This window comes from Pogona vitticeps, chromosome 11, assembly GCF_051106095.1.
Source record: "Pogona vitticeps strain Pit_001003342236 chromosome 11, PviZW2.1, whole genome shotgun sequence".
NCBI classification, from domain to species: domain Eukaryota; kingdom Metazoa; phylum Chordata; class Lepidosauria; order Squamata; family Agamidae; genus Pogona; species Pogona vitticeps.
The window spans coordinates 20,282,476-20,306,885 of NC_135793.1; the positions used below are offsets into that span (position 1 = coordinate 20,282,476).

At 41.2% G+C, this 24,410-nt stretch overlaps 1 protein-coding gene across 5 annotated transcripts in view; it reads right to left on the reverse strand.

Moving 5' to 3' along the window:
• MTM1 (myotubularin 1) overlaps positions 1 to 24,410 on the reverse strand; it is a 49,357-nt gene that overhangs the window by 14,580 nt on the left and 10,367 nt on the right. For 4 of the 5 annotated variants that reach the window (XM_072981496.2, XM_072981495.2, XM_020801010.3 and 1 more), the window contains exons 2-10: positions 21,257 to 21,344; positions 20,881 to 20,953; positions 19,521 to 19,615; positions 17,689 to 17,799; positions 17,172 to 17,273; positions 9,133 to 9,216; positions 7,560 to 7,709; positions 6,524 to 6,712; positions 53 to 238 (exon numbers count right to left, since the gene is read on the reverse strand). In XM_072981496.2, the coding sequence (XP_072837597.2) occupies positions 53 to 238; positions 6,524 to 6,712; positions 7,560 to 7,709; positions 9,133 to 9,216; positions 17,172 to 17,273; positions 17,689 to 17,799; positions 19,521 to 19,615; positions 20,881 to 20,953; positions 21,257 to 21,319 (1,053 nt within the window). In that variant the 5' untranslated portion in view covers positions 21,320 to 21,344. Of the gene's footprint in view, positions 1 to 52; positions 239 to 6,523; positions 6,713 to 7,559; positions 7,710 to 9,132; positions 9,217 to 17,171; positions 17,274 to 17,688; positions 17,800 to 19,520; positions 19,616 to 20,797; positions 20,954 to 21,256; positions 21,345 to 24,410 lie in introns of those variants that run through there. The other variant, XM_020801013.3, reaches the window with a different exon arrangement.

Genomic DNA, 24,410 nt, shown 5'->3' on the forward strand with positions numbered 1-24,410 from the left:
ACAGACTGTGGTACGTATGACCACCACCAAATGTCATTTTTCTCATGCATACCTTGATATGTTCAAGCCAATGTGTTGACTCCAGGCTAGAAAGCCAGTGAGATTCTTCCACTTGTGGGTAAACAATGTCCTTCAACTTTTTCAAAGATTCCCGCATCACGTGAATATTATGGATATCTAGGAAGAACAGCTCAGCATTGGGATAAGCATCATCACTTTCATATCCACCTCCAGTTGCCTGTAATTCAGAAAAAGGAAGTGTCTGCTTAGCTTCCATTATTCTATTATACTTGGTGGTTTTAAAAAGGTAGAATAAGTAAGCAATGTCATATTTTATGCACAGGAATAAAAGCACACTTGAGTTTGGATTAAAATGTATTTGAAATACAGTTTATTGGGCTGTGAATCAACCACACATGAAAACTGACAGAATAAGCTAATCAAGGAAGTACAATGGTGCCATTGAAATGCATTGAAAACCAGATAATCCGTTCCAATAGGAACGAATTGCCGTCCTTAAGCGAAAATCGCCATAGGAAACATCGCTAAGTGAAACACGGTTCCCCAATTGAAATGCATTGAAAACTATTCAATGCATCTCAATGGGGGAGAAAAATACAATAACATAACAATAACTTTTCTATTTCAAGCTCTGGCTTTAATTTTTTTTTACCAAGCATACTTTAAAAAAACTAACTAGGTTTGCAAAGAAAATAAGAGTTTCCATAAACGTCTTCAGCCATGTAGCTATTCATTCTGGCATATGGTTAGTAGTAGAAGATAGAAGGTAAAAAAAAAAAGTCCACACCTCTCAGGAGATGCATATTTTCCAAGTCATTTGGTATCAGGTGTCAACACATGTCCCAAAAACGAGTAAAATCACCCAAGTTCTGCTAACTGTAGGAAGAATGAAATGTTTCTGTCTATTGGCATTATAGAGGAGTATGCTACAGATGCCTTCTAGCCCTATCTGGCTGAAGTAAAGAGACAGTTAATTTTAGCTATGGAGGGATCTGACTAATCCTGGGGTGTGGAACAACAAAGGAAAGGGAGTAGCCAGAACGCATGAGGGAAGGCATGCAACCACTAGACATCTCATAAACAACTTCTAAATCCTGTATTTTTCTCCATGGAAGGTTTCGCAGCAATGACATTTTCCCACTGTTTTGAAAGTGTAACTCAGAATTAATTTTTACATTCCTAGCCAAGCAATCCCAAAGAGAAGCTACCAGACAATTCTGTATACTGTGAAAACTAGTTTTACATAAAATACATGCATAAAGAGAAAGAATTACTCATAATTTTGTGCTCCATATTCCCTCTGTGAACGGACATGTTATTTATCTGTAACTACCGTAGTTCTTCAAATGAATTCACACATGTTGATGCTTCTGTGCCTGTACCAAACTTGTCGGAACATTCTAGAGGAGTAGTTTCCAATCTTGGGTCCCCAGATGTTCCCAGACTAACATATGCAGAAGCCTTCACCACCAGATGTGCTGGTTGGGATTTCCGGGAGTTGCAGTCAAAGAACACCTGGATGATCAAAGGTTGGGAGCCCCTGCTCTAGAGTTTTAAGAAAAGACGGCTGGAATAGCCTCCCCACGCACTGTGCATGTCTCAGCACCTAAGTGGTTATCCTTCCACCACTGTACAAGGAACAATGTAGTAATATGGCAGACAGAGAGGAGGTTGGGTGGGTGGTGTGAATTCACAGATGACCATTCAAAGAACTACAGTTACAGATAAATAACTTGTTTTCCTTCTTCGTGGCCTCAGTGAATCACACGTGTGGGTGGCTGACAAGCTCACTGACTGGCTGGTGGGATGTCCTGCCAAAACACATGAAATTACTGCCGTACCAAACACAGCATCAAGTTTCACCCTGACATCCAACCTGTAATTTTGATGAACATCAAGCGTTGAGACCACATTGCAGCTTTATTAATTTAGCTCAATCCCTTTAAGAAAAGCTGTTGAAGCAGCCACAGCTGTAGTAGTGTTTTTCCCCCCAGGGATTCAGAGTGGTCTCTTCACAGTAGGACAGTGTGACTGCATTTATAAGCGATTTCCAAAGGCACTGGGGTGAGATCTGAGCACCTGTCTTGCAGAGTTAATAACTAACAGTCTGTTAGTTTTCCAAAAATGCTTAGTCCTTGAAGTGTAAAATGCTAGGGCTCAACAAACATCCAATGTGTTTAGTTCCAGCTCTCTAGAGGGGGATGGAAAGAAAGCTGGAAATACGAGGGGACTGGTTGAGATGAAAATAGGAAACCACATTGGGCAGGAAAATCGTATCATGAAAAATGGTGACTTTATAGAATTACAAAAAAAGAAAATCGTGCCAAAGGGCACACAATTCACTTGCTTGCTGTGCTGATGGAACAGCTAGTAAGAATGCAGTTTTGTATGTGAGGCCGTCTAAACTGCGCTATGGCCATCAGTTCAAAGGGTGGTTTCATTAATTGGTTGAGGACTGTGGAGGAGGAACCCACATGCCTGGGAGACATTCTGTAGACTCTGCAGGACCGTTTTCAGAGTTGGGTTCTTGAAATATTGACATGCTTTGGAATTAATGGGCTGTTTTGATACTACAGCGGATAGACAGACCTTTATAGAGGAATGTGAGAGGCTGCTCTCCTTAGCAGGAAACACAGTCCTGTATGCAGTTTACATTGAAGATCAGATCCACTATAACCCTGTGTTGCAGGGACACTAGTAAGAAGAATTAAAGAAGATTTTTCAACGCTGAGTCATGAATGTGTCCCATAGCAAATCATCATGACCCTGGCTTGCTCAGAAACAATATGTTTGACATTTCACGTTCTTCTGAATAGTGATAAGATCTATGGTTGGTTGACCCCAGTAGCTGCAGATTTCACTGAAGACTTTTGTGGCTATTTCTCATTCATGATGGGAGCTACCTATCTGTTTAAGCTGTCCTTTAAGAGCCTCTCAGTGCAGTGGTTAAACTGCAGTGAAAACTTTGCTTACCACATGAGTTCAATTCCAGACTTAAGTAGTCTGTTTGAGGTTGACTCAGCCTTCTACTCTTTCGAGGTCAGTAAACTGACTACCCAGCTCGATAGAGGGGAGAACACGTACCCTTCATAATTAAATTGTAAACCATCCAGAGAGAGCTGTGAGATGGTATATAAGCAACATGCTTTGCTTAACTTTTGCTTTGTTTACTAATTGTTTGTCTTCCCCAGTTACATGGATCACCATTGTAAAGATATGATGCAGAAGACACCATTCTCCAGAAGTGAATTGTTGGGTACAAAAGAGATATGGAGTGTGTTCCACCAACTTTGTTTACAGTAGATAGTACATCATCTTGGTATTGTCGGCGGCCACCTGTACTACTTTGCCCAAAATCAGTCTCAAATGCCTTGAAGGCCTTTATTACTGCAAGCAATTCCAGTTTGTTTATGTGCATTCATCTTTCCTTCTTAGATCACGGCATCTGGATTTGATAATTCATGCAGTGGAGCTGTTTTCTGTCAGCATGTTGAAAGGGGTCAGGTACTAGGGCTGAAGGGACCTCATTTTCAATTGTGCATGTGGGATGATAAATGTTGGTGATACCATGAGGCTGAGAAGCCTCTGATGTATGCTGCAATTCCTGCATCTGATTCAAATTCCTTTATCAGGGCTATTGCATCCTGTTCTAAGTGGGCCCTTGCATTCCATAAGTGCATTGATGTAATGAACTTTCTCATGTAGTTTTAAAACAGATTTTTCTAAGTTTATTTGAAGACTGAGATCTGCCAGGAGACATAAAGTGAATGAGATGTCTTTTTCTGCCTTGACCCTGGAGTTGGCAATAATCAACCAGTTGTCTATGTACAGAAATACTGTTATGCTGAAGATTCTGGGTGCTATAGAGAGACCAAAAGGGACTGCCTTGAACTAATAGATAGTTGTCAAAAGCAAAATACAGGAAATAGCTACGGTTGGGCCAGATTGCAATATGGAAGTAGGTATCCTTGAGGTCTATCATAGCAAAATAGTTTCCTCTCTTGAGAAGTAGCAGTATTGATTCTATCATCACCATCCTGAACTTCTGGGTTTTTATGTAAGAGTATACATCTTTCAGGTCCAAACTAGGTCTCAGGCCTCCATCCTCCTTTGGGACCGTAAAATAGAGGGAGTAGAACTCAAAAGACCTGCAGTGCGGAGAGATGTAAAATGTATGGCATAGACTTGTTTGATGATGGTTAAAACCCACTCATCATTCATTATGATGCACCAGATTGGAAGAAATTACACTAAAAATGGTATGGTGTCTTGTAAAAGGAGGGTCGATGGCACGAGGTTCAAGTCCGTAGGCAGTCAAAGATTGTGCTCTGATTTCTTTTCATGTCTTCTGGTGGTGGCTGACTTGAATTTCTGGCATTGTTAACTGTTGTAGTAGTATGAACATGGTAAAGGTGGATGCTTCTGTCAGATTGACTGAAATCTTTTCCAATATAATCAATATCTGTCGCTGCAGATATTGGGGATAAAAGCCCATTCTTTTAGTGGTGTTTTTTCTTCTTGTGTAAACTATCCACTATATCATCCTTCTTTTAAAGAATCCTCCTCCACTGAAGAACAATCTTTTATTCTGGTCCTCGAATCCTCAGAGGCCAGCTGAGCAGAGTCAGGTATATCTTCCTAGAGTCACTTCTTAATTTTTTTCTCTCTCTTGTCCTCTGTGAGGCTGTCTAACAACGGCTGGGTTTTATCCCAAAGGAAGTGCTTGTATGCTTCCATAGCTCCTTGATATAAATGATACAAATGCCTAAGGCCACAGTAGAATACGTCCTCCTGCACAACATGTCCTTCTTATGGCCATCTCTGTGGTTGATTAATATAGTTCAACATGTCCATCTTGTGACCATCTCTGTGATTGATTAATAGTAATAGAAAGCCTTGTACTGACAAAGACAAGAAGGCTTTACAACAACAAACAGCAAGCTCTCTTTCTCTCTCTTTTAAGGAAACTAATAGGAAGAGAAGGAAGGAAAATGAGGAAGGAAATGATAACAATGACAAAAACTAAGGTTTCTGAGGATTTCCAAAGAGTAACGGAAAAATTAGTTCTAGGAAATGTTCCTAGGAGTTTTCTCAGCAGTGACTAATAGAAACTGTGGGATAACCGTTAGACACAGGGACATGTACAGTAGGGGCAGCTATTCTAATGGTCTTCTCTTTAAGCTCTAGAATCTTCAAGAGTTTCTCAAAAGCACAGAAAAGCTCACATGCATGATTCACAGAGACCACAAAGAAGAACCACCTGCCCCTTAAGACCTGCTAGCAAGATCTGCCTGTGTGATGCTTACATAACAGAAAGCCCAAGGTTATTGGCATTTGTACGACTGCAAGACATTCACTGAACTACATTTGATCTGTATAGCTTTCCATGTGGCTTTCCTGTAGCTTTATTTGTGCATTGTTGTTTTTAAGTTTCATTTTATATTCTAGCACGTCAGAGTCCAATTTTGCATTGTGCCTCACAGGAGTCAGCCTGTGTAAACCTGGGCAAGCTGCACAATCCTAGAGCACTACAAGAAGGGGTCAGTAAACCACTTCTGAGTACAGTGGTGCCCCGCTTAGCGATGTTAATCGGTGCAGCAAAAATCGCCGCTAACCGAAAACATCACTAAGCGATTTTTAAAAGCCCATAGGAATGCACTGAAACCCCTTCAATGCATTCCTATGGGCAAAAAACTTACAGTACCTTTAAGCGAAAATCCTCCATAGGGAGGCCATTTTTGCAGCCCAGTATGCGAGGAATCCGTCCCAAAACACAGCGGGCAGCCGTGTTTTTTTTACCCGGCAGCCATTTTGGAACCGCCAAGCAGCTGTTGGGAAAACATCGCTATGCGAAAATCGGTAAGCGAAACAGCTTACCAATCATCGCAAAGCGATTTTTTCCCATTTAAAACATCACAATGCGATTTCGTCGTTAACCGGGGCGCTTGTTAAGCGAGGCACCAATGTACACTATACCTACTTAAGAAAATCTGGCAAAGGTTAGATGTTAGAATTAACTTGACAAGACATAATTATTATTTAAAAAGTCATTTTTATTAGTCAATTAGACCAATGTCTTGCTGGAGATTTCCATATGCTAAAGCAATATTGTACAAGTGCTTGTCCTATGGTTGCCTGCTGGGCGAATTGTTGCAAAAAACCAGTTGAGCGATCAGTAGTGAAACAGATACCTTGCTAAACAGTGCAGTCCTTTCTGCCACATTGCACACATGGAAATCCCTGACAATCGCTATCTCCATCCCCAATTACAGAATTTAAATCTTGTTCACAGGAACTTGCTTTCCCACCACATTCCTTCATGCAGACTGTGTGTCTGTGGCAAAATGATAATTGTTTTGGTCCACCACCCAAAATGATTGCACTGACTCACACATCAGTTTTCAGATCAGAAATCCAGATAGCATTTCTGTAGACTTGTTTAGCATTATCAATAAGCAGATTCCATCTATTGTGTGCAATACTGCAAAGATAATCTGCTTACCTTATTGGCTACGGCATTGACACTGGGCCTCGCATCATAGATAGTCAGTTTTGAGAGCTGGCCATTGGTCTCCCTTATGACCTCCAGATACCGTTCGTCATCTTTGTTTCTTTTCCCACTCATACCAACCAGTGGTTGGCTGGAGCGTGTAATGACAGCCTGGTTTTCTGGATGGATCCATGACAACACCTGATTAAGTGGCATAAAACATTCAGTTAAAGACTGGCTATTTTCTTCAAAACTTTCCTCACTATTTTTCATTCACAGAAGCTTAACTCCAGGAACAGCCTTGAAATATGGATGCTGATACCACTTAAATGTTACAAGAACAGAATGGGAAACTTCTGCCCCACAGGTTCATTATATAGCACTCATGGAACCATTAAAGACCTGTAAAAGGTTGGGTACTAGAAGGGAAGAGGTAAGCACACAGTCCTTCCAGAGGTATCAGCACAGAAATGCATGTCATGCAGTCATCAACATAATGTTTTAAGGACATCTTAGTTCTACACAGAAAGGCTAACATTGACTAATAGCTCTTGAAATGCATCCAGCAATAAACAATGCAAAATAAGGCATCTTTCAGCACAGACTGAGACCAACATCCAGAGAGGAAAATCCTTCCTCAGAGAATGGCTTGAGGAATATGTATAGAACTATTCCAACAAGATCAAGTTTTTACAGAAGCTGAAATACATATAAGGACTGCATAATTTTCTATTTTCAGTTCTAGACCTTTGATATAGTTTTGAAAAACCCTTTCTAGGACAATAAGGGATCGGGGATTAAGGCCAGCCCTGCAATCCAGCTCCGTTTAGCTAATCAGTGATACGGCACAATCCCTCTTTGGGAAAATTCTGAAGACATTCAGGTGAAAGACCCCAGATAGGCAAGAAAAATAACATCAGTATATTATAGGGAAGCTTGTTCCCACTGAGGGAATTGCACAAAAGGGTTGCATGATTTCCAGTGCTCATTGCTTAATACTGAATTCCCTGTTTCACAGAATAATTTAGACAGCTTAAAATCAACTTACTGGTATTCTACCTCGAGATCTGAAAGCAGACACTTTTTTGAGATCTTCGTCTGTGGCATTATATGGCACTACCAGGAGGGATGGATAGGTGTCACACAGTGCATAATGCTCATTGAGAAAGGTTATCCTCCACTGTTCATTAGGCAGGCCCTTAAAGAGAAAAGACGTGGTCATATTTATGTACCATTTTCTTGTATCTGCTTAACACAATAGCGGGCTGACAAGGAACATAACATGTGTGCTATTATGGCCACAGGGTGGCAATAACCTACCAATTTACCACATATATTTACCAAAATGAGGGTTGAGAACAGTAGATGTGAAGGTCAAGGTCACATGAGATAAGATGCTGCTGAACTTGAAGAAATACAGAACCAATCTGGCAAAATGAAAACTATTTTCTGCTATATGTATATTGCATTACACTATGTTATCTTGTTTACACTGAAGTAGCCCACTTCTGGTCAAAAACAGTCTAATTATTTAAAAATATTAATTTGTTTTAATTTTACCCATATTTAATATGTGTCCATAATTTTAAATTGTGCAATGCTCTGATACAAATAAAGATGGGAGGGAGGGAAGGAAGGAATTCTGTTTTCTTTCTTTCTTTCCACGCAAAGATCAACCTTTGGCTCAGAAAGGTACCAAAACAGGAATGGAAAACAGCTGAAGGGAAGCACCTCCCTAGAAGTCTTCACCCTACAAACTGCAAGAATTGGGAACCAGTGCCTTTCAGGATTCTCATGGTCTCATCTCTATCAGTCAGACCAGCTGTGAACTGATGGGAATGGCATCTCAACAGGTGGAAGGCTGCAGGTTGCCGAGTCCTACCCTATAAGCTCTGTTCCCCCACCTTGCCCAAAACAGCTGTAACATATGTTTAAGAATCAGTGATGACACTCCAAGGAGCACAACTAAATTCTCACGAGCTGACCTGATAAGATGCTGAACAAGCCTCTTAGAGAGAAAGAGAGAGAGAGATGCACATATATCTGTTTATATTGTTTGTACTTCCCATAGTAAAGAATAACAGCAACATTTTGGAACTATCCTGAGATGTGTTGAATGCAACTTTGTTCAGCTCCATGCACTCCCACTTCTGCTAGTATTATATATTTAATCTGAAGTGTGCCACTGTGAAATGATGTGCATGGAAGAGATGCCTAAATTGGAACCAGTTCCACACTTTAAAAAAAATCTTGGGACATAATAGGAAGATACAATATTTATACAGTTAAGCTGCATAATAATGAAAGACCAAAGACATATCCTGTGTTTTAGTGAATTTAACTGAGAGTTCCAGTGTTTATTCATCTTTAAAGAATCTGTTTGATATCACAGCTGTCAGAGTCTATTTTACTAGCTCTGCTTTCCAAGTTCATAGCTTAGAATAAAAAGTCTCCATTGCCTTGTTTTTCTGTCCATTTAGCCCAGTTAAACTCCAAAGCACTTTCTCCCAAAAGTGAATATATGATATCAGTACTTAAAATCCACATAAGAAAAAAAAAAAACATTTTGCAGATGTTTTGGAAAAGCAAAGCAAAACATAAATTAAAAAAAGAAAACTTACTTGTCTCCTGTATTCAACCATAGGATTGTAAACTAGCCAACCATTTTCAGGAAACTTCTCTTCGTTTACAAATGCAAAAAAAGGCTGTATGAATAAAATAGAAAGAAAAATCAGTAGATGGCATTTGAACAGAAGGAGCTTCAAAAGAGAGCTGTTTTGAATCCTGCCCTCAAACAGACAGACAGCTTTGCTCATGTTGCTATCTACATAAAGGGAACATACTCTGAAAAATTCAAGGATTTTACTTTCCATGAAAAAAAAGTACACTTTCATTTTCACAGGCAGAAAAATGTAAAGGCAGAAAACTTATCTTTAAAACCTAGTTAGAAACATTTCCCGGTTCCACCAAACAGATAGAGATGTCTTGTTGAGATGAAGATTATCCAACAGTACTTATAACCATTACTGCAGAAGACAAATGAATTGCTATCATAAATAGATAAGTCGCCAACTGCACATCAGCAAGAAGATTCCTGAAGCTGTTCCTCCACAGAAAAGAACGGGTGATGGTCCAGTAGTGTCCAACCCTTAACCTCTGTCTTAGAGAACGAGGAACTGAGGGACTGCATCCTCTCTAAAGTTCCACCAAGACTCTCTGTTCTCCTTTATGGGTAGCATCATCTTCTACATTATCATTTTCCCACTGTAAATTCTGAATATGATGCTGGATCAGGAGCAAATTCTGATTAGTGATAACAATGGTTAAAAGTGTAGATATTATTAAACCTGATTAATGGAGGCTGCAGCAGCAGAGGCAGCATAACGAGAGGACAGACAAGACTACATGTAGGAAATGTAGTTTATTTCCTTTTTTTTTTTCTTACAGTCTCATTCATTTACTTTTGATCCTGCATTCATTAGCGCAAGGCACTATTCTGTGTGGTTATTAATCAATAAAATAAAGCAGAACTAACAATAACTCAAACAGGAACAAATCTAAAAATAAAATAGCAAATCAACTCAAGACATCACAAACCGCAATAGGGCAGGCGGGTCAACAGATACGCTCACATGACACTGGCATAAAAGGCCACAGCAGTGTTTTTAGCAAAGTCTTAAAGGTAGGCAAGGAGGGGGCCAGGCACAACTCAACCAGAAGACGATTCCAAAGGGGTGGTGCCACAGCAGAGAAGGCCTGACTTTGACTAGATGTTTTCTTGGCCTCCCTTGGTGCGGCAAGCTGGAAAAGCATGGCCTAGGAGGATCTGGTGGCGTGGGCTGATATTGGGGGACAGGTGCTGCAACAAGTAATAGGGTCTCAAACCATGGAGGGCCTTAAAGGTAAGCACTTAAGTCTTGAACTGGACCCAGGACACCACAAGTAACCCATGCAGGCAGACCAGGACTGGGGGAATGTGGTCTAATTTATTCACCTGCCACCAGGTGGGCGACTGCATTCATAACCTGCAGCAGTCTTCGGGTCTGTCTGAAGGGAAGCCACATGTAGAGAGTATTGCAGGAGATGATCTTGGGAGATCTCTGGAGTTTGAAGACGGCATTACTTTCATATCTGTAACTGAAGTGACAACTATTCTGGGAACTCAGCTCCTTTTTAAATCCCAGTACAGTTTCCAAATGTAATGTCGATTTTCTGCCTGAAGAGAAGGAACGGGGAACTGGCATTCCTCACACTTAAATCCTTGTCACCTACAGAGTCATAGAATCATGAAGTTGGAAGGAGCCTATAAGGTCACTGAGTCCAACCCCTTGCTCAGTGCAGGAATATAAATCAAAGGATATCTGCCAGGTGGTTGTCTAAATTTCTCTTGAAGGCCTCCAGGGTCGGAGCATTCACCACTTCTCTAGGTAATTAGCTCCACTGTTGTACTGCTCTAACAATTAGGAAGTTTTTCCTGATATTCAACCAAAATCTGGCTTCTTGTAACTTGAGCCCATTGTTATGGGTCCTGCACTCTGGGATGATCAAGAACAGATTCTGCCCCTCCTCTGTATGACAATCTTTCAAGTATTTGAAGAGTGTTATCATAACTTCCCTCAGTCTTTTTTCCTCAAGGCTAAAGATGCCCAATTCTTTCAATCTTTTCTCGTAAGGCTTGGTTTTCAGCCCCCTGATCATCCTTGTTGCCCTCCTCTGAACTTGTTCCAACTTGGTGGCATCCTTCTTGAAGTACGGTGTCCAGAACTGGACACAGCACTCAAGATGAGGCCTAACCAGTGCCAAATAGAGCAGAGCTAGTACCTCTTGGGATCTGGAAACTAAACTTCTGTTAATGCATCCTAAAATAGCATTTGCTTTATTTCTAGCTACACCACACTGTTGGCTCATATTCAGCTTGTGATCTACAATGATTCCAAGATCCTTCTTGCTCATAGCACTGTATTGCTGAGCCAGGTATTCCCCATCTTGTAAATGTGCAGTGTAATGTAAGAAACCCCTCTGCCACAGCTTCCAACATTTAAAATCATTTCTGCTTTTGTATAAGAATTGGCAAGCAAAGGTGAAAGTGAGGTGAACTGAACATGAAGTGTATTCCATAAGGTATAGAAAAATCTGGCAGATGTTACTAGAAAGATCTGTTGCTGCTACTGAGAAGCAAGGTGTTAAAATACAGCAAACTGAAGTAATTTGGCATCTTTATAGTATACAGAAACAGTTCCTCTCTCCTTGCTTTTACAGAGCTTGGAAAAATAACTCTAGGGAAATCACAAAATATAAAAATAAAAACATAAGTATGTCTGAAAGAAAATAGTTCCAATACCAAAGGACCAAAACACTGAGTAACATTCTCACCGAAATTCTAGTAAGTGAGCATATGGGACAGAAAATAAAATCCTCTCCATAAAAATGATTAAAATTATATGACATGCTTACAAACAGAACCGCAAATCTGCAACAATATTCTTTGTATACTTCCCTGAAGAAAAAGTATCTTGCAGATGCTTTCTATCAAGGGAAATTACCCACCACGCATCTGCCAAATGGACGGGAAAGCTGATTTACATTGGAATGACTACATTTTAGCTATCAAAATAATTTGGCATTGGTATTTAAAGCATTAAGAATTTCTAAGAAGCATCATCTGAGCTGAAGTTGCAGAAAGACAAGAGTACTGAAAACAATTGCAGCCTGTACCGGCATATTATTTATCCGGCAGTACTCGCTTGCTTTCCATGAGACTGAGGCAGCCTAGGCGCCTCTCATTTTCTACAACCTTAAACACAGGTTAGGCTGAGAGGTTCTGACTAGCCCAACATCATCCAGGCAGCTTCATGGTAAACTGGAGATTTTGAACAGAGTTACAGAACGAGACTTGATCCACGGCACTGCACTAGCAATTTTGCCCTAGTGTTGTAATTTACAGGTGCTTAAGATTTTTCTCAGAAGTTCTGATCAGATTTTGCACGGCCACTGGAGGTTCAAGACAATCCTGCATTCCACTCTGCATTAAATAAAACTACATGAAAAACTAATTCTGTGCTTGTCTGAGGCTTAGCAGAATAAACAGAACTGAAAACTCCAAAGTCTACTTGTACTGTATTGGACATACTCTTTGAAAAAGTGTACAAATTCTGAATATTTGCAAAGTGATTGTTTTTTAAATCAGTTTTTTAAAAACTCTTTCCGTATGTCAAACTCTGGAATCCACCTCTCTGCCCCTCAGATGCCAAAGGAGGGCCTGAGAGGGGCTTCACAACTGCAGCATAAAGGCTACAAAATGCTTAACCAACAGAGCTCAGTCTGTGTCCCTCTCTGTTTGCTTTAGGACAGGCAGTCAATAAACATCTCATCCAGATTGCTTTTGAGGGGTGGGTATTTAACATTTTAATATTTGTCTGTCTCTCATTTGTTCCCAAATGCCTTAACTTGGGTTTCCTCTCTGAGACTTTTTAAAAAATGGTATGGGGTGCTTTTTTGTGATGTTGGGTTATTTCTCATTAGCTCCTCTCAGCCTTTTTTTACTTTAAAATGTAAAAGCAGGATAGAAATTCTTTTGAATGAATTAAAACATGAGTGAGATGCACCGTAATTCTATCTAAGCTACAAAAAGATTTCTAGTTCTGCATATGTAAATATATATTATCACATGCAATTCTATGCAGATTAATATCCTCTTTAGTCCTGCCTTTTGGTGATGCATGTTCTTCTCTCATGGTGATGTATAAGTGGCCACCTCAGATAAATCTAAAGTACTGCTAGCTAGAGCGGGCCCAATTCAAAGTGCCTGTTTTGACATATAAAGCCCTAAACGGCTTGGGCCTTGGATACCTGAAGGTCTGCCTACCCGGCAGTTAAGATCTAGCCAGGGGGCCCTTTTGAAAGAGCCATCCCTCAAGGAGGTAAGAGGGATGGCTTGCAGACAAAGGGCCTTCTCGCCAGCTGCCCCAAGACTATGGAACGCCCTCCCGACTGAGATTCGTCTGGCGCCGACGCTGATGACATTTCGGCGCCAGGTCAAAACCTTCCTGTTCCAGAAGGCTTTTAATTGAAATAATATCAACTGTAGGTCCTGATGGCAATTTTTAGAGTACTGTATTTTTAATTGTATTTTAATTGTTTTATCTTTTTATTGTATTTAAATTGTTGTAAACCACCCAGAGACCTTTGGGTAGTGTGGGCGGCATATAAGTTAAATAAATAAATAAATAAATAAATAAATAAATAAATAAATAAATAAATAAATAAATAAATAAATAAAATGAATGTGACTATCGATCACAACTAGCTCAGCCCCACTGATTGTAATAAGTCTACTCTAGGTAGGATTCACACTGGTAGGATACACACCCTAGCACTACATTGTATGTAGAACAAGTTACAAGAAGAGATAAGATGCTGCTTGATACTCAGTAAAGATATGACTACTGCAGCCTGCGGCTCAGAAAGAAGCTGAAGGGAAGAACCCAACTCTACTCTTCACAACAAACTTCCCCTGCATCTTTTTCCCCCCTGCAAAATCTTGTGGGAAATCCCATGGGATTTCTTGGGAGGTTTTTGTGGATGTATTTCTTTGAAAAAGCTGCCAAGCCACACGAGATTATTACATTTCAGGTACAGAATGGTGTCATTCCTGCATATGATGCACCAGAGAAGGGCTGAAGAGATTCTAAGGTGCTAAGAATTATTACCATGTCTGTACTGAATCTACAAGAAAGGATACTGAGTGGTGCAGAATTTGGCTGTTCCCTGCACAGGAAGTCAAGCAAAAACCAAGCTAGTGATGAAATAAACGAAGGGGAAAGACAAGAAGGAAGGGGGGGGGGGATGCCCAGGGATTTGTTTTTGTGAGAAGCTGATGTTGCTGGTGCAGAAGGGAGTCTTAGCAGGGAGCTTCAGCATGGCGAAAATCAATGAGAAAGAGAAATTAGTCAAGTGCTTATCACGTCCCTAATACATCACACAGCTGGTTATCCATTTGAGTTATCTCTTTTCATGGCAGATGCCTGGCCAGCTGCCACCACCACAAGGTACCAGTGGCTAAGACACCCAAGAGTAATTAGGAGATGGTATGTCTCTTCCAATTCAGGGAGTGGTTAACCATAGCCAAATTAGAATCAGCATGCTCACCTCAGACTGTAAGCCAGCCTACAACAGTCAACACAATAATAATGCTCTGTGAATAAAGATTTTTACTGTTGCATCCCATCCACTCCTAGTTTAGATCTCAAGATCCAAGGCCTATAGAAGCCATATGTCACAAATTCCTTTTCACATACTCTCTATCTTTGGGTAGGCACGATTATTCTACCAAGTAGAACACAGAACAGCTGATCCAGGACAACATTTCTATCTGGCTGACTGTCCGTTAAACATTTATACCACACCAATTAGTAGTTAACACTACTCCGGGCAGTTTACATCCAAGTTGAAACGAGATAATATAACATAAAATAAATTTTAAATAATATACTAAATACGGACTCTCCATATATAAACAAATAAGGCCAACAATAAGCTTCTTGGACAAACTGGGGGGGGGGGGGATAAAGTCCTTTGTTGAACCTAATACAAAGCTCTATGTGGCTCAGAGTTGTACACTCAAAAGTGCTTCATGCAATGAGATCTGCCCTAACAACCCTCCCCACAAACCCTCACATGTGCATACAGAAGACTGAGAACACTCTTCAGCTCATAAATGCAAACATGAAAATAATGCATGAGCAAAGTTGTGAATTTTTTTTCAATCCTGTGAAAAGATTAGAGGCTTTGGGCCAGCAAATATTAATCATAGATAAGTGTTTAATACTAGAAGCCAAGAAACCCACAGCAGGATAGTAACCACATTAACAACGGACAACTGAAAGCATCAGAAGCATGTTCTAATCACTACCCTTTAGGAGCCAGCCATTAAGTCGTTTTAATGAGTTGCCACATGTAAATTTCTGGTCTTCCTACTACATGTCACTAGAGATGGGCATGAAGCAGCACAATGGAGGTTTGTGATGATTTGTCAGTGCCCACGAAGCATGTTTTTTTTTTTAATGAACCTATCTATGGTTCATTCAGTATTCAGTTCAGGTCCACCTCTCACTGGAGGGGGGACTTTCTGTTAAGCTCAGTCACACAGAAATGCTCCCTTCATGGGTTTCCCACCCCATGCCCACCTTCGTGGTATCCAGCACTTACCTTCCTTGCTCCGGATCTCTTCCTCCCCTCCACCACTGCCACACTGAGTGGGACAGGCCGTCTAGGGTCTACTTCCTGCCCCAGTGCTTCCTAGGAGGCTTAGGGTATTGTGGGAAGCGTAGCTCTTTGAAGATTCCCTGTAGCCCAAGGGGCAGCAAACCTACACTTCTCACCATATCCTAAGCAGACCAGGAAGCATTGGAGCAGGAGGTAGGCCCCAGACAGCCTACTCCCTGACTCAGCTGGGCAGCAGAGCGGAGGAGGAGATACGTTAGGTCAATGCTGGGGTCTTTGAATATCTTGGAGAGTTCATACTGAACTTAGAGGTCACGAAGAGTGATAGTTGGTCACATGTACACTACTTAACGTAAGAGGACCCTTGCTCATCTTTTTCTTTCAGTTGGCCAATCAACCCGGTATTTATTTCTTTCATTCCTTTTTAGTAAGGAGAAAGGAAAAAGGCTATTTCATCTAACTGTGAGACAGCGGGGCATATTCAACTATTAGGGTTAAATCTTGATTAAATCCATATAGAGACGAGTGAAAACAAGGGAGGTGCAAGGTTCCTGTATTAACAAGTTAAAATGATATTAAAACACTGTACTCCGCAGATGTACATGACTTGCAGGAGGAATGGACACTTGCAGTTGGTATTTAGCTTCCCTGATGACTCAGGCTGTGCTGTGTTACGGGGTAAAAGTTGTACTTAACTTGGAAGAAGTTTGGCTGGGAATGGGAGCAGACCACAAGTCCCAGGAACTACATTAATCAAAACAATACCAGATTGCTGAGGCTTGTTCCTGGAACACTTTAGCCACATTCTTCTTAATCACACCAGCAGGCCAGATGAACTTGACACCCAAAGTGAACCAGAAATTTATACTAGATCAGTGTGAAATATTCAGTGAAAAATGCTAGCGTTCTCTGCCAAGTGGAGACAGGAAGATGCTGGCACTATGGAAAAAGCATCCAATAAACTGCTTATGTGAGATTTTATCGGTAATAAGTCACAGAGATTCAAGCCAGTGTCATTTATTGATCAGATTATTCCATTGTAATTGCCCAACATGGCTTGGCTTAGTTCACTTGTCTAAAGCCAGGGGTGGGCAACTAGGAAGGCCCTGAACCTCCACAGGCCACATATGTCCATTTTTCAAAACAGGAAGTGACCAGATGGTCACTTGTGGTTTTTTTAAGAGCCTATTTCAGGCCTAAAATAGAAGCTTCTGAAGGTGTGATCAATCTGTGTTTCAACACAGAGGTTTATACAACATTAAGATTGCAATATTAAACAGCGTGCTTGAAAGTAAACCAAACCGGGTTTTAACTCTGGATAAATACTGTTAGAAGTTGACTATCTAATAAGACTCATGGGAAGTGATATAAAAGATTTCAGATTTGGTTTTCTATTCATAACAGAAAACATGAAATTGGACAGTGAAAATCAACTTACCAAGTTATGGGACTGTGGGAAAGCATATTTGGTCAGGAGCTCAAAGATATCTCTCCTGCTGTGACCCTCTTGTTTCAATGCAAAGCGTAAATTTCTCATATCCTACATTTCAAATCACAGAATTAGAAAAGAAAAGAAAAGAAAAGGAAGTTAACAAGATGAGCAGGTTAGTCCATAAATCTGAAGCAACTTGGCCTTATTTCTATATTTAGTTTAGTTATTCTGAACTACTGTAAATCCAAATACTTGTTTGACTTTCTTACAGGCAAGTCAGAAGACACCTAATGTCTAGAAGACAGTCGGCCTCACAGATTAGCAAGGGACCTCATGGTCTACTTAGGAGTCCTTGTGAGGTTGGTAGTCAGAACTAAACAGGGGACTGGTTAAACACTGCAAAACTGTATGATCTCAAGATTTCAGAAACAATGGAATAGTTTGTTTCCCCATTTGCCAAGCCTTGCTCTTTCCTCCTACAACAAAAAGGCACAATTGGTATGAATTCTAAAGGAAATTTTACCTTACAAGTAATATCTAATCCATATGAATTCTCTCCTCTGCTTGAAGCACCTCCCATTTTCTCAATCCTTGAAATAACGCCCAAAGGAACATCTAAAATCACCACTGGATCCTAGTCAGTGCAAAGATATGAAACAGATTATTCCAAAGAGGCCACATATTCATATTTTTAAGTCCACAAATTCACATATGACAAGACATATAAATCTTTAAAACTTTCTGCTGTTGATGCAGAGGCCGTGCTTGACAGAAACTAACTTTAAATGACAAAAAGAGGTCCCCGTTTGCCATTCAGACATAATGTTCTTTGTGTGCATTCACAGAGGCCATGAAGAAGAACACAGCTTTTTTTAAAAATAAAATTTCCACTGCATGCCAGGTAACATGATCATTTTTTTAAAACTTGATTTCGCAGGTGGACTAGTGTTTATTTGATGTGGCACATTTATTAATTTTATTATTTATTTATTTATTTATTTAATTTATATGCAGCCCACATTACCCAAAGGTCCCTGGGTGGCTTACAACATTTAAAATACAATAAAAATTGAAGATATTCTGTGACCAACTAATCAGGGCCAGTAAGACAGCAGCAGAAGAATAAAGATTGAATGAAAATGTGATTTTTTTCAGTGTTTTCTAAACACAATTTGTCTTTCAGAGTACTGAAAGCTAGTGGTGGCCATTCCATTCATTCTGGAAAAAGGGTCACTAATGACAAGTATTTGGAAGGATCTCTAGGAGGGGGTAAGTGAGATCTCCTGTCTCACCATATGAAGAGGTAATGAAGAAAAGTACGTTGGGGGGAAGCTGGCAGAACCAGCAATGCTTTGATTAGAAACAGTTTACAGTTAAAAAGAATGCCCTGCAGATATGCAAAATCTCATTTACTATACCAAATGATATGTAACTTCTGAGCGGAAACAGTCTTTGAGTCACATTGCATTGAAGTAGGCAAATTTGTAATTCTGAACCAAATAGTACATATCAACAGCATCACTAAATGTAAAATAACTATAAGATGCTTTCAATGTCAACTAGTCTGTAAGCTGCTGTAACCAATCACCACCATCACACATGATACTTGTTGTCATTCTGCGCCATCAGGTCGTCTCTGAACTATGGCGACCCCATGAATGAGCCATCTCCGAAATGCCCGGTCCTCAACAGCCCTGCTCAGCTCCTGCAGACTTAACTCAGTGGCTTCTTTTAGGGAATCAGCTCATCTCATATTTGGTCTTGCTCTTTTCCTGCTGCCCTCCACCTTTCCCAGCATTATTATGTTTTCTAGAGCAGCAGTCCCCAACCTTTTTAGCCCCGCGGACCGGCTGGGGAAGGCGGGGCACCCCTGCGCTCATGCGCATGCACGAAGGAGTGCACTTGCGCACATGCGCAAAGGAGCGGGGGGTGTTCGTGCAGGGGTGCACATGCTTGTGCGCATGCGCAAAGTGCTGCACAGCACTTGAGCGGGCGCTCATGCATATAGGGCAGTGCTCAGGGGGCACTCGTGCGCATGCGCGAAGGGGTGGGGAGAGCTCATGTGGGCACATACACAAACAGGCTGTGCAGGGGGGAGTGCATGTGGAGGTGGGGGGGTCTGTATCTGTGTCCCGGTCCAGCTCGGGCCACGGACCGGCACCGGGGCGCAGACTGGGGGTTGGGAACCTCTGTTCTAGAGAATCTTGTCTTCTCATGTGTCCAAAGTAGGACAGCCTCAGCTTCAACATTTTTGTTTCCAGACATACACACTATAATACTACAAAGTATTTACCAATTTTACTCTTCTCAAATATAGACTTTTTATTGTACAGTATAATACAATGGAGTATTTACCGATTCTATACTTCTCAAATATAGTCTGTAGTTTGTTATGTACACTCTTCCTTTAACAGGGCCATTAAACGGGCACATATAAATGACTTCCTTGTCTGTGAAATGAACAAATTTACAATTAAAACATTGCAATGCAACCAAGAAATCACCACATAATGGGGCATTTTATAAATAAAACTATAAATTTACCTTAAAATTCATTATTTGTTACATTTGGGCATGGGACTTTCAGATTCCTTTTTCACTTTAACTATCAGAATTCAGAATGAATCCCTCCCTCTACCCCTGCAGCTAGATTTCTGAAAGCTTTAGCCAAAAAAAAAGTCCTTAGAGGAGTATCTGGATACATGCCTGTTCCTTGCCAAAGTTTCCTTTCCAGCAATAGCCATTAAGCATGAAGGTGGAGGACACAGATGGAGCTTTCTATGGGAACTACAAGGCACTAGGGGACTCATAGTATCTCTGCTCAGTAGGCCCTGCCGAGGGTACCTCTCCAGAAACTACCAGACCCATTGGGAAAACACCACCCACGAAGTTACATCTGTGAAGTGAAGGTGGCATATGTGGCTTTCCTCCTCTTGCATTTATCCTTACAACACTCCTGTGTGACTGCCAGGGCTGAGAAAGAACAAGTGATCCTGGTCCACTCAGCACCTGCGCTGGCTCCGTGGGGATTAGAACACGAATCTCCTAAATCCCTGTCAAACACTCTTACTGAAACACCGCGCTGACTCTCAGATTAAGTGTCAGAAGAAGAAAAACCACTTGGAACACCAATGTACTGCACCACTTTGACCGCTACACTGAAAATATACTGGTGAAGAAGTAAAGAAACACATGTATTCCTATTTGTGTTTGGGAATACAGAAAACTGCCAAGTTATATGTAGTCTGATCATTGGGTTGTCCAGTTTAAAACTGACTGGAACTACGTCTCCACAGTTTCAGAAAGGTGCACTTACCAGTCCAAGGTGAAGACGACAAACTTTCAAACTTGGAACTTCTGTTTACAAGCCATGTGCTTGTTCAATTGGCAGTGTCCCCTCTCTATGTTCTTCCTGAACCTCAGCCCTTATCCCAGCAGAGTATGGCAGGGGAAGGAAAACTCTAACCTGTGAAGCTAATGCTAATCTGATGCTATTCAGAGGTTTCCCATCTGGTCTAAAGACGACTCTGGGGAAGCCGCTCATCTTTTCTAGGTTAGTCCCACCACACCCCAGATGATACTGGGGAGTCCCCATTTTGCATCTAGAAGCATTCAACTATATTGCCTATCACCTGAGATTGTGCGGTCCTCTGCTATTCCAGTGCATTCAGGCTTGTTCTTGGAACATTTGATTATTCACGTGGACTGTTTTTACCTGTGACTCTAGTTTCCCCAGGTATACGAGGTATATCTTCATTATGTTCCCAATTAGTTCCATCTTTCATGGGCTAAAAAAGAGAAACTGGTATTAGACTAAGAACTTCCTTTATATCATACAGTTGGAGTAAAAGCTTGTAGATTTAAGCTTCATACACCATTAAGAAAAAGAAGCCGACAAATTACACAAACCTACAGTTAACTCTTGGTATTCCCATTAGGACATAGCTTAAGGAGTAAGAGAAACATCAAATTACAATGAGAATGGCAACTCGGGTTCTTAAATACACAGATGCCACCTAAAAGCTTCAGATACAATCAAACAGCCAAAAATATTCAGGTTTTTTTTAAAATGTAGTAATAATAATACTCACTTTTTTAACAGAGGAATTCTCCATGGTGTTTGAATTACATCTAGGGGTTGATGAAGAGGCCATACTGGGGGGTGAGGGAGAGCTGATTCTGTTGAAAAAGCAGGCAATGAAAATGTAAATTTTAGTTGGACCGCATGTATTACTAGATTCCATGGTAGGGATATTTTTGCAACCTTTGAAAAAAAAACAGGAAGGTTAAGGAAAAAGTAGTGGACAGCTTCTACAGATACCACATGTTCTCATCCAAAGAGTTATACAGAAATAAATTGAAACATTAAAGTAATCCCAAAAATGGTGGTTAGAAGGCCAGCACACAAATGGGATACTTAAATACTGAAAGCACTACAAGTTAATATTTAAATATGCTTTTTGTCTGCAGGGGAAAAGGAAGAGAATAAAGAAAAGCCTAAGCTGTTTCGCCAAACTACATAAGTATAAACACACCTAGGAAAGAGAACGATCAGAAGGGCAGCAGGAATGATCACTATTTTTCCTGTCCTGAATTTTAACTGCAGAAGCAGTCAGAAGATGTGCTTCTGTTACCTCCTTGAGCAGAGTGACTTATATTGGAATGCTAGTTTTTACTGATGGCAAGGACACAAGTGTATTTCACACTGAAATGCTTCCTGGATGCAATCCTACACCTTATTACTTTAGAGTGAAGTAAGGTGGACTGAATGGAAAAGATGTTTATTTGAAATAAACACAGTCAGATTTGGATCAGAACTTGGAACCATTAATTTGGAAGCAGGGAATCTCCATATTCTCCAGCACAGGACTACTCCACATTCTCCTGCAGAGCTATATCTCTATGTACCACTTGAACTCTCTTCTTGCACGAAGAGGGCAGTTTTCCTTTTGCACTGGGAGGGGAGGACTTCAGGATTAGAGAGAGAGAGAGAGAGAGAGACAGGCGGAGGAGAAGGAGGCAGGGAGGGAGGGAGCTGTGACTCGTCGGGCAGCATTTTTCACTCATCACAGACACGTGGATGAGTGCATTTTCAAGCCCTGCTGATGTGCTCAATGCATTCCAGTCTGGCTTCAGGCCATGTCATAGTATGGAGATGGTATGGAGAGGGAGACTGACAGGAGCAAAATGTCCTTGTTGGTCCTTCTCAAACTCTCAGCAGCCTTCAATACTGTTGACCACGATATCTTCCTGGGGAGGCTCTCTAGGCTGGGAATCGTAGCCTGGCTTTGGCCCTTCCTAGAGGACTGTCCTCAGAAACTGCAGGTCGGGGAGATTATGTCCACCCCTTAGACTCTCAATCGTGGAGTTCCACAGAGGTTGATCATCTCCCCAATAGGTGGATGACACCCAGCTCTCTCTCTCATTCCATCTCTCTGCAAGAGGATGCTACCCTGTCCCTTGAGCACTGCCTGGATGCCATGCTGGGGTGTATGACGGATCATAGACTGAGGCTGAACCCAGACAAGATGAAAGTCCTGTGGACGGGTGCCTAGTGTCTGCAGATTGGGGGTCTCCCTCTCTTTTGGGAATACTATGTTCAGGAAAACTGGAGATATTAAAGGAACATTTTGTGCAAAGATGAGCATGATAAAGGACAAAAATGGTATGAACCTCACAGAAGCAGAAGACATCAAGAAGAGATGGCAAGAATACAGAGAAATTATACCAGAAAGATCTGGATGTTCCAGACAACCCAGAGAGTGTGGTTGCTGACCTTGAGCCAGGCATCTTGGAGAGCAAAGTCAAGTGGCCTTAGAAAGCTTGTCTAACAACGTCAGTGGACGTGATGGCATTCCAATGGAACTATTTAAAATCTTAAAAGATGACGCTCTTAAGGTGCTACATTCAATATGCCAGGAAGTTTGGAAAACTCAACAGTGGCCAGAGGACTGGAAAAGATCAGTCTACATCCCAATCCCAAAAGAAGGGCAATGCAAAAGAATGCTCCAACTACCATACAACTGCACTCATTTCACACGCTAGCAAGGTTATGCTCAAAATCCTACAAGGTAGACTTCACCAGTATGTGGACCGAGAACTCCCAGAAGTATAAGCTGGATTTTGAAGGGGCAGAGGAACTAGAGACCAAATTACTAACATGCACTGGATTATGGAGAAAGCCAGAGAGTTCCAGAAAAAACATCTACTTCTGCTTCATTGACTATGCAAAAGCCTTTGACTGTGTGGACCACAGCAAACTATGGCAAGTCCTTAAAGAAATGGGAGTGCCTGACCACCTTATCTATCTCCTGAGAAACCTATACGTGGGACAAGAAGCAATAGAACTGGATATGGAAACATCGATTGGTTCAAAACTGGGAAAGGAATACGACAAGGCTGTATATTGTCTCCCTGCTTATTAACTTATATGTAGAATACATTGTGTGAAAGGCCGGACTGGAGGAATCCCTAGCCGGAATTAAGATTGCCGGAAGAAATATCAACAACCTCAGATATGCAGATGATATCACTCTGGTGGCAGAAAGTGAGGAGGAATTAAGGAACCTTGTCATGAGGGTGAAAGAGGAGAGTGCAAAAAATGGTCTGAAGCTCAACATTAAAAAAACTAAGATCATGGTCACTGGTCCCATCACCTCCTGGCAAACAGAAGGGGAAGATATGGAGGCAGTCACAGATTTTACTTTCTTGGGCTCCATGATCACTGCAGATGGTGACAGTAGCCCCAAAATTAAAAGACACCTGCTTCTTGGGAGGATAGCGATGACAAACCTCAACAGCATTTTAAAAAGCAGAGACATCGCCTTGCCAACAAAAGTCCAAATAGTCAAAGCTATGGTTTTTCCTGTAGTGATGTATGGAAGTGAAAGTTGGAACATAAAGAAGGCTGACCGCCAAAGAATTGATGCTTTCGAATTGTGGTGCTGGAGAAGACTCTTGAGAGTCCCCTGGACTCCAAAGAGAACAAACATATCCATTCTAAAGGAAGTGCTCACTGGAAGGACAGATCCTGAAGCTGAGGCTCCAAAACTTTGGCCATCTCATGAGAAGAAAAGACTCCATGGAAAAGACCCTGATTTTGGAAAAATGTGAAGGCAAGAGGAGAAGGGGACGACAGAGGATGAGATGGTTGGACGGTGTCATCGAAGCCACCAACATAACTTTGACCCAATTCTGGGAGGTATTGGAAGACAGGAGGGCCTGGCGTTCTCTGGTCCATGGAGT